The sequence below is a fragment of the Nicotiana attenuata genome, unplaced genomic scaffold (genome assembly GCF_001879085.1).
Source record: "Nicotiana attenuata strain UT unplaced genomic scaffold, NIATTr2, whole genome shotgun sequence".
Classification (NCBI taxonomy): domain Eukaryota; kingdom Viridiplantae; phylum Streptophyta; class Magnoliopsida; order Solanales; family Solanaceae; genus Nicotiana; species Nicotiana attenuata.
In genome coordinates, this window is record NW_017670985.1 from 114,445 (window position 1) to 125,836 (window position 11,392).

The window sequence follows — 11,392 nt, forward strand, 5'->3', positions numbered from 1 at the left end:
ACGCTTATTTCACAAGATATAAAGGAAGTATCGCCATGACATCAGAAAGTCACCTACCCATCATCGAGCCCGAAGATAGCCCGACATCGGTTATCCCGCAAACAGAGTCATCGACTGCTGAGGAAAATAGAAGGCTATGGCGCCATCTGTTAGAAATGTGGGACGCATGGTCCAATGGCAGGGAGCCACCCAGTGCTATCCTTGGATTCCCTGAATTGGTCCCCAGGACGGGAGGAACTACCAATGTCCCTATCCCACTAACCAACGCATTCATCCCGTTTGGGTACCCCACCATGTCGACTAATTTCACCTGTACGCCTTCTGAGGTTCGTCCCCAGGCACCATTTTTAAGAATAGCATCTACAGTGTTCACAACACCGCCATCCTCTACTATGGCACAACCAACACTACCTCGACAAAGCTTTGAACCATCAACTTTCACTTTTCAAACACCCCAATTTCAGTTGGGCTCCACTTGGGTTACCCTAAATTCCTATCCTCAGCACCCACAATGTGAGTCTCTCATAGAACTTGAGAAAGCCGAAAGGAATCCTGAACAAGAAGAGATATCACAAAAAATGAAAAGCATCGAGCAAAGCCTAAACAATATGCAAGGTCTGAGTGACCACAAGAGCGTTTCCAATGCTGATCTGTGCATGCTCCCACACGCGCATTTACCCGTTGGTTTCAAAACGCCAAATTTCGAAAGATATAACAGGCATGAAGACCCGATCACTCACTTAATGTGATACTGTAACCAGTTGAGAGGTGTTGGTGGAAAAGAGGAGCTACTAATGGCTTATTACGGAGAAAGCCTTGCCAGAATATCTTGTGAGTGGTATATGGACCAAGATATCTCCCATTGGCACATATGGGACGACCTGGCCCATGATTTTGTAAGGCAGTTTCAATATAATGTGGACATTGCTCCCGACAGGAATTCTTTGACCAACTTAAAAAAGAAAGCCTCGAAAAGTTTCCGAGAATACGCTATCAAATGGCGTGAACAAGCGGCCAGGGTAAAACCACCGATGGATGAGGCCGAGATGGTCAATGTCTTCTTATAAGTCCAAGAGGCTGATTATTTTCAAAACATGATGTCTGCCATGGGAAAACTGTTCGCGGAGGCCATAAAAATTGGAGAAATGGTAGAAAATTGCCTGAAACAGGCCGCTTTATAAGTCAATCAGCTATAGGAGCCACTTCCCAAGCCATCCAGAGCGGCTCGGGAGGTTTAGCAAATCGGAAGAAGAAAGAAGAAGGAGCCATGATGGCTACAAGCTTGAGAAACTCTCGTCAGCCTCGGGATTATTTTGGTCCCTCTCTTAGGACCCCGCAACATTACTACCCCCACCAGGATGCAGCATATGCTATGGCCCCGCATCCTTATGCGGTAGTGAACGCCTAACCATACGTACGGCCACAGCAGCATTATAACCAAATCAGAGCTCCATTTCCAAGAAATAACCCTCCTAACCAAGCTTCGTATAATCCCTGTCCACCACAGAACAATTACCAATATAACACACGCACCCGTGAACCACCCAAGAAGGCTGACTTCACCCCTATTGGTGAGTCTTATTCCAGCCTATTCCCGAAGTTAGTCCAAATGGTTATGTTGCAGCCTGTACCTCCAAACAGACAGAATCCAAAATCTCCATCTTACCGACCAGGTACCAGGTGCGCTTCTCACTCAGGAGCGGAAGGACATGACGCTGAAGATTGTTGGACCCTTAAGAGAGCAGTCGAGAATCTGATAGAACAGAAGCGGGTAGTGCTAAGGGACGAGGAAGTCCTTAATTTAATCAACAACCCATTACCGGCTCACAACAACGAGCCAGTCATTGGGATGATCTGTGAGGACAAAGAATTTGACCCAGCATTAAAAGCTATCATTACCATCACCGACTCAGAAAAGAAACCCGAAGCGGTGGCAAAACAGGCTAGAAATGAGAAGAAGATAAATTCCACTCCCCAAAATGCATAAAACGCGGTAGAAACAAAGACAGGGGCATTACCTACAAAAGATGCCATTCTTTACGTTCCTAGGCCCCCTAGGAGAGAACAACTCATGCTGAGCCCTCCTAAAATATTTGAACAGAAGAAAACCACACTAAATGTGCCAAAGATGTATGTACCAAAAAGGACTTACGTGGTGCGAAGATCAACAATTCCACCCAGGCTGGATGAGCCTGTGATCATCAGTCGGGCACCGCAGAAACCCATGAGACACCCAACTTTAATCCCTTGGATTTACAATAAAACGATGGTCACATACAAAAGAAAGGAAGTTGTGGGAGAAGTAAATGAAACAAACCCATCTGGGAAGTATCACAACCCAGAAGAATTGAACAAAACATATCAGAAGCGGTTTCCGTTCAAGAAGCCAGTTAGCGCTGAAAAAACGGAGGAATTTTTCCAAAAAATGAAAACCTCAGAGTATGCTATAATTGATCAACTTAGAAAGTCTCCCTCTCAGGTTTCAATTTTTTCCTTGATGATAAGCTCAAATGAACATCAAAAAGTGCTTCTAAAGATGTTGAATGAGGCATATGTTCCAATTGAGACTACGATTGAACAGTTGGAAAGAATGGGAGAGCAATTTTTTGAGGTCAACCGAATCTCCTTCAGTCGAAAGACTTGCCTCCAGAAGGAGTTGCCCGCAACAAAGCCCTTCACTTGACTTTCATGTGAAAAGGGTTATGTTAGATGGTGGGTCTTGAGTTGACATTTGTCCTCTATCAACAATATAAAGGATGGAAATTGGGACTGAAAGGATTAGACCTAAAAATGTTTGCGTGCGTGCTTTCGACGGTGTCAAGAGAGATACGATAGGGAAAATTGACTTGGTCCTAACTATTGGCCCTATAGATTTTGAAGTAACATTTCAAGTTCTATACATGGACACTTCCTACAACTTCTCTTAGGAAGACCATGGATCCATGCCACGGGAGCCGTTCCCTCTACTCTCCACCAAATGGTCAAGTTCGAACATGAAAACCAAGAAATAGTTGTCCACGGAGAAGATGAACAGTCAATCTACAGGGACCCGTCAGTCCCATGCTTGGAGGATAGAGAGGGTAGTGAACACATCGTCTACCAAGCCTTTGAAATCGTGGTCACCGACCAGTGCAAGGAAGGAACCCTATGTCCTCAACCCTGCTTATCGAACACATCAATCATGGTTTCCAGCGAAATGATCAAACATGGGTACAAGCTTGGGAAAGGGCTCGGGGTATCCTTACAAGGCGTTACAGAGCCTGTCACTTTGACTGTCAGTGAGAAGTTCTTTGGCATAGGCTTTCAAGCTACCGATGCCGACGTAAAATGGGCCAATGCATGTGATAATAATGGGTGGGCCCCGCCTCAGCTAGTCCTGCACCTCGCCAGGTCGTTTGTTAAGCCAAGGTATATAGAAGAAGAAAAAGAGGCCTTCACGACTGAAGAAATTGAGGACATCTGTGGGGCGATGAGGCAAATGCTGTACGAGGTTCACATGGTCCAACCAGGCGAAGGCTCAAGCACTACTGAGGTGAAATATATGGGGCCAAATGCTAAACTTCAAAATTGGAAGGGTACTCCATTCCCAGTCAGGCGGGAATCCCAGTAGTTCAGTCTTGCCATCTTTTCTGCATTCCGAGTTATTTCAGGGTGTAACTCGAATGTTTTTAGTTTGTTGTCTTTTAAATTCCGATGTAAACCCTCCTATCTTCAAATTCAATGAAATGAAATCAATATTTCATCGTCTATGAATCTCTTTCTATTATTCTTTCTTATTTTGCTATTTTTCTTATCTTTCTCTTTTCAGTTCTAATAATGCGGACTTAAATAACATGACATGCTTGCGGACTTCATGCCCAGATCCTAACACGCTGTCTAACTGTTAAATAATGAACCAAGAATCGAAATACGATGAAGATGAGGCTTTTAGGGAAATAAATCGAGAACTCGAACAATTTGAAAATAAGCCTAAACCAAACTTAAATGAAACCAAGCCTGTCAATTTGGGTAGTCCAGAAGAGATCTGGGAAACCATGATAACCATTCACGCCAATGAAAGCACTAGAGATGCATTGATCCAACTTTTGTTCGAATTCAAAGACGTGTTTGCATGGTCCTATGATGATATTCCAGGACTGAGTGTTGATTTGGTTGTACATAAATTGCCAACTTATCCTAGTTGCCCACCTGTCCAACAAAAGAAGAGAAAGTTTAAGATGGACATCATTGATAAGATCAAGGAAGAAGTTACCAAACAGTTAAAAACGGGTGTGATCCGAGTAGTTCGATACACCACGTGGTTGGCTAATGTGGTCCAGTACAAAAGAAAGACGGAAAAACCCGAGTATGTGTTGATTATCAGGATTTGAACAAAGCAAGCCCGATGGACAACTTTCCATTGCCAAACATCCACATTCTTGTCGATAATTGTGCCAAACATGAGATACAGTCTTTTGATTGTTACGCTGGGTGCCACCAGGTTCTAATGGATGAAGAAGACGCAGAAAAGACAGCCTTCACCACACCCTAGGGCACCTACTGTTACCGAGTCATGCCATTTGGTTTAAAGAACGCCGAGGCAACTTATATGAGAGCTATGACTGCCATCTTCCATGACATGATGCACTAGGAGATTGAGGTGTATGTGGATTCTGTGATCATTAAATCCAGAACGCAGGACGACCACGTGCGGGATCTGAGAAAGTTCTTCGAGCGTCTGTGCAAATATGATTTAAAGTTAAATCCAGATAAGTGTGCATTCGGAGTTCCATCTGGGAAACTTTTGGGGTTTATAGTCAGTCGGAGGGGTATCGAGTTAGATCCAACAAAGATAAAGTCTATTCGGGATTTACCACCTCCGAGAATCAAGAAAGAGGTCATGAGTGTGTTGGGAAGATTGAATTACATCAGCATGTTCATTGCTCACCTGACTACCACATGTGAGCCCATATTTAAGCTGCTAAAGAAAGACACGGCGATTAAATGGACGGATGAGTGTCAAGATGCTTTTGATAAAATCAAAGAATATTTGTCAAATCCGCCGGTATTGGTTCTGCCTGAGCCTGGAAGACCTTTGTTCTTGTACTTGATAGTCTTGGAGAACTCTTTTGGTTGTGTTCTCGGGCAACATGATGCGACCGGGAAGAAAGAGCAATCCATATACTACTTGAGCAAGAAATTTACTGGTTATGAAGCCAAGTACACTCTGTTGGAAAGAACTTGTTGCGCCCTAACTTGGGTCGCCCAGAAGCTTTGACATTATCTGTTGGCTTACACCACATATCTCATAACAAGATTGGACCCCCTAAAGTACATATTCCAAAAACCAATGCCCACGGGAAGGCTAGCAAAATGCAAATCCTTCTCACTGAGTTCGACATTGTTCATGTCACCCGCACAGCCATGAAAGCCCAAGCCTTGGCTGATCATTAACTGAGAACCCAGTTGATGATGAATACCAGCCCATGAGTACTTACTTCCCGGACAAAGAAGTGAATTCAGTTGAAGTAATTCAGAAGGCACCAATGCTCGGAAAATGTTCTTTGATGGAGATATAAATGCAAAAGGTGTCGGGATTGGGGAAATTTTGATTTCGCCCACTGGTCAGCACTATCCAGCCACAGCCCGGCTCCGGTTCTTTTGTACAATCAACACCACTGAGTATGAAGCCTACATTATGGGCATGAATATGGCAGTTGACATGGATGTGGAGGAATTGCTAATCATGGGAGATTCTGACTTGATTATTCGGCGAGCTCAAGGTGAATGGGAAACTCGAGATATCAAGCTTATCCCATACAGGCAACCTGTGGAAGATCTGAGTAAACGGTTCAAGTCTGTTGAATTCATGTACATCCCTCGATTCCACAATGAGTTAGCTGATACGCTAGCTACCTTGGTGACAATGTTGTCATATTCGGGTAATGTCCATGTTGACACATTGGAGATCCAAATTCGAGAAAGACATGGTTATTGCAATATAGTTGAAATAGAACTAGATATTCAGCCATGGTATCATGATATCAAAAGATTATTGAAAACAAAGGAATACCCCGAGCAAGCCAGTGGAGACCAAAAGAGAACCATTAGAAGGCTAGCCAATAGTTTCTTCTTGAGCGGAGAGGTCTTGTACAAAAGAACTCTAGATTTGAATCTTTTAAGGTGGCTAGATGACCAAGAGGCTGGAAAGATCATGAACGAAGTGCATTCGGGAGTATGTGGGCCCCACATGAACGGATGTGTCCTTGCAAAGAAATCCTTCGGGCAGGTTATTATTGGATGACCATGGAAAAGGATTGCTTCAGTTTTGTCCGCAAGTGCCATCAGTGTCAGATACATGGTGACCTGATTCGTGCACTGCCTTCAGAGTTGCATCCTATGTTAGCACCTTGGCCGTTCGTTGCCTGGGGTGTGGATTTCATTGGGTTGATCGAGCCAAAAGCTTCAAATGGGCACAGATTCATCCTGGTTGCCATTGATTATTTCACAAAATGGGTTGAAGCAGTCACTTTCAAAGCCGTCACCTAGAAAGAGGTGGTGGACTTCGTGCATTCCAACATCATTTGTCATTTTGGTATTCCTAAAACTATCATTACAGACAGTGCTGCAAATCCGAATAGCCATTTGATGAGGGAGGCATGCAAACAATTTAAGATCACGCATCGTAGCTCTACCCCTTATCGGCCCAAAGCTGATGGTGCTGTTGAAGCAGCGAACAAGAATATCAAGAAGATCCTCGGGAAAATGATCCAAAGTTCTAGACAATGGCATGAAAAGCTGCCTTTTGCATTATTGGGATACCGCGCAACCGTGCGCACATCAGTTAGGGCAACACCCTATTTATTGGTTTATGGCACTGAAGCCGTAATACCTGCAAAAGTTGAGATTCCCTCTCTTCGAATCATCATTGAAGCTGAGAATGAGGATGACGAATGGGTCAAGACCCATTTAGAACAATTAACCATGATTAATGAAAAGCAGATGGCCGTAGTTTTCCACGGGCAGCTGTATCAACAAAGAATGTCCCATGCCTATAACAAGAAAGTGCGTCCTAGAAACTTTGAAGTGGGGCAACTCGTTATGAGACGTATTCTCCCGCATCATGAGGAAGCAAAAGGAAAATTCGCTCCAAATTGGAAAGGTCCATACACTGTAAGAAAACTGTTGCCGAAAGGAGCACAATATTTGGAAGACATCGAAGGAAATGATCCCGAAACAGCTGTTAATGCTGATGCGGTCAAAAGGTATTATGTTTGACCCTTTTATGCTTTAATACTTTCCGATTGGATGACGAAGGCTTTCATTTCTCGCTACCCAAACACTATCAACCCTCTGCAAGCCCTTTGAGCCAGTTACTTTTCTTTGATTACCCTCTTTGGAACCAAGAAGCCGTTATAAAAAAAAGGAAAAAGATGAATGAAGCAAAACAAAAAAAAAAAAACAAAAATTTTCCTTGAACTACGTGCGACTTGATTCCGAAAGGATACGTAGGCAGCCTCTCTCTGGGATTCAGTCACACCAAAATAAAAACACATTTCCCCAAAGTCGAAACGGGGGCAGAAGTTACAGTGATCCGGCAATAGTTTTGCATGAAAGGTTCCAAAGTTGTTATTCAATTCAAATTCTTTTTACCCAATTCCTATTCAAGTCCTTCAGATCAATCGGTAAAGATGACCAAATTGGAAGATATGGTTACTTGGATCTGATACAATCAAATGAGAGAAATAAAATGAGAGAGTCTTATTGGTGAAAACCCACACGGGCACTATAGGGCGATGGTAAGTAGAGAAATTGAAAATGAGAGAGTCTTGTTAGTGAAAACTCACAAAGATCACTATAAGGCAACGGTAAGAAGAGAAATAAGAGAGGTCAGCTGGTGAAAACCAGTAAAGGGCGCCACTGATCGAAAAGGGGATCCTCACAGCCATCAGCATCGACAGAGTCCTTTCAAGGTTTCTCAGTTTTAAGGTGTGAGTTACGATGAATTTATGAGAGTTGGACGGTTTTCACAGATCGGGCATCTAGTCCAAGAGGCATGTCATGTTCATTAAGTCCGCATGCACTCCAGATAAGTCCTTCTTTCCTTTCCCCGAAAGGGATATCTCTCATCTAAGTTCATTTTTGTCCGTTTCATTGCTTGATTTTCATTGAATCCCTTTCGGTCTAATTATGTTTCAAAACTAAGACAAATAAATGATGGCAAGATTGGTTTACAGGGTTTTTTTGACACAAGCCGATATTCAAGAAGGCACCCAGCCTCGGCAGGTGCATCGAGTCGACTACGACTGGCCATGATGGCTGATGCTTTGAAATAAAAAACTCCTGAAACGAAAGGAAATCAAAGTCAAATTCCCACAAAGGCAAAATAAAGCTGAAAAGGTCAAGTCCCGCATGATTAACCATCATGTTAAAGTTTTGGAAAAGTCAAGATCCCCAGGTTTAGGAAATGAAACCAATCCCCAGAGAGCAAGCAAGCAATGGAGATCTATATCAAATGAGTCGGGCCGAGATCAAGTGACTGAAACGCTCAAGGCCATAAAACCAACCACTATTTCAAACTAACAAATTGTTCTTTGTTTGAAAAACAGGAAATCAGTGTAATGCAAAGCAACCTTGCAAGAAGTAGGTGCAACAAAAGCAAACCACGCAGAGACTAAAATGGTTCTGCAGCAATAGTCAACCCAAAAGGGAAGTCCCCTCAAAATTCTTTACTTACTCTCTTAAATAAAAATGATGAAAAACGAAATGAAAAGAAAAGAAAAGAAAAGAAGAAAAGTTCAAAGCCATGGTAGTGTTGGTCTCCAGTCCCTAGCTTGATGACTTTCCAACATAGGGTCCCACTCCGTAGTTGATGCCAGCATAACCTAATGACTTTTCCAACATAGGGTCCCACTCCCTAGTTGATGCCAGCATAAGCTGATGAATTTTCCAACATAGGGTCCCACTCCCTAGTTGATGACATCATAACCTGATGACTTTTCCAACATAGGGCCCTACTCCTAAGTTGATGCCAGCATAATTTGATGATTTTTCCAACATGGGGTCCCACTCCCTAGTTGATGCAAACATAACCTGTTGACTTTTCCAACATGGGGTCCCACTCCCTAGTTGATGCCAGCATAACCTGATGACTTTTCCAACATATGGACCCACTCCCTAGTTGATGCCGATATAACTTGATGACTTTTCCAACATGGCGTCCCACTCCCTAGTTGATGCTAGCATAACCTGATGACTTTTCCAACATAGGGTCCCACTCCCTTGCCAGCATAACCTGATGACTTTTTCAACATGGGGTCCCACTCCCTAGTTGATACCAACATAACCTGATGACTTTCCAACATAGGGTCCAACTCCCTAGTTGATGCCAGCATAATCTGATGACTTTCCAACATAGGGTCCCACTCCTTAGTTGATGCCAGCATAACCTGATGACTTTCCAACATAGGGTCGACACTCTCTAGTTGATACCAGCATAACATGGTGATTTTTCCAACATAGGGTTTCCAATCCCTAGTTGATTTTACTTTTTAGACATATGGTCTCCACTCCCTAATCTCCTTTTTCCCGAGGATACACATTCCTGATTTTTATTGCTTTCAATCATGAAGTAGTATAGAGTTTTGGTTACAAATAACTCACGAAATTTTCCTAGTGAAAAACTGGGGCAGAAAATTTCGTTCATTTCTTTTGTTTTGATTTCTGAGCAGGTTATACCTTAAAGAACTGGGTTCGAGACGACCAAAAGAAGAAGTCTCAATCCAGAGTCAAAAAGAAGAAAAAAGAAAAGTTAAACCCAAAGTATAGAAGCGGGGAAGATATGGACTACTCAAGACAAGATTGAAGTCACAAGTTTGCATGCCCGTCTTGATCCGAAAAAGATGAAGAAGATTGAACCAGCACCTGCAGGTAACAAGCATCAAGATCCAGATCAGAGTCTGCATAAAGAACCAGTCGAGACTTAAGACCAAGCTTCGAAATTTACAGATAGGAATCTTGTAACTCGTAGCTAATAGGTTTAGTTAGTTTTCTTCATTTCTTACTTTGGTGTAATAAGGAGTTCAACACCAGTAACAGCAGCAGTGAGATCACAGCTTTCCGGTAGTCCTAGCTACCAAAACTTTCAGAACTACACTGACCTAATTCCTTTATAGCCAAGTATATGTAGGCAACCTTTGAAGCGATGTTCGGTCAAACTTTTTCAAAATGCTTCCCACAGAGTATCAAAACGGGTAAAATTTGTTCGTGACTGCTCACTTTATCTTTGCCCGAAAATTCTTCGTGTTTCCATGCAAAGACGGGAAACTGTGAGCATGTAAGTTTTACCCTATTAAAATATTCCTACAAAATTAATAAATAAATTAGCCCTATTTATTTTTAGATTTCTTTTAGGATTTTTTGGTATTTATTTAGAATTATTTTCATTTTTTGTTGCATTTTTTATTTTTAAAGTTATGAAAAAACTAACAAAAATACTTAAACCTTCATCATCTTGCATTATTAGGCTTTTAACTTAATTTAATGCCTAATTACCCATCTTTAATCACTTCATTAAAAGAAAATAAAAAAAATTATTTGTTTTGACATTTCAAAGTTTTAGTATTAAAATTAGCAATTTTTCCTTTTTAAATTTAAGATTGACTAATTGTGTAAATAATACAAATAGATAAATAGTTAATTTTTACAAATGAAGATAATTTAGTACTTAATCTAGCGTTTATATAAATTAACTAGCTTTTAAAATTAAAGAATAGGGGGTCTTGGCCGAATTGGGCCAATTTAAACTAGCCCAATCCCGAAACTTAACCCAAAAAACCACCCAGCCCAAAATCCCATCCGGTCCGCCCCATGTAAACCCAAACGGCCCCATTTTACCTCCATTCAATCCAGGCCGTTGATCTCCAATAGATCCAACGGTCCGGAACTCCCTCCCCTTTTAATATAAAAGTGTCATAAACCCTTCACCCCCTCATTTCCAAGCTCCCCACTCTCTCACAGCTCTTTGTCAATTTTCCAAACCCTAGCCGCCCCTCCCTAGCCGCCCCATATCCCTCCACCTTAAACCACCACCAAACCCTAGTCGCCTCTCCACCATCCGCCTAGAGCCGCCGACCGGAAATCACCTCCGCCGGTCGGACTTAACCATACAACTCCAAACCAATATCAATCAACTCCTCTTCTCCTCCTCTACCTCACCCCACCAACCAAATCCACAAAAAACCTACAAAACCTACACCTAAAATAGGGCCAAATTTCTAGTACCACTCTAACCCCACCGTCGGAAATCGCCTAAGGCGGCGGTGGAGCTCCAAAATCCCTCAAACTCACACCATATACTCTTCTCACCTCCTTGAACCTCATCCTACCCACCAAATCCCAAAAAAACCAACCA

General features: G+C 42.4%; 1 protein-coding gene across 1 annotated transcript; it reads left to right on the forward strand.

Moving 5' to 3' along the window:
* The first annotated feature begins 5,689 nt into the window (after window positions 1-5,689).
* LOC109245015 lies at window positions 5,690-6,283 on the forward strand. Its single transcript, XM_019412185.1, has 2 exons — window positions 5,690-6,012; window positions 6,163-6,283. Exons 1-2 carry the CDS (start codon window positions 5,690-5,692, stop codon window positions 6,281-6,283), a joined length of 444 nt encoding a protein of 147 aa, XP_019267730.1.
* The last annotated feature ends 5,109 nt before the right edge of the window (window positions 6,284-11,392 follow it).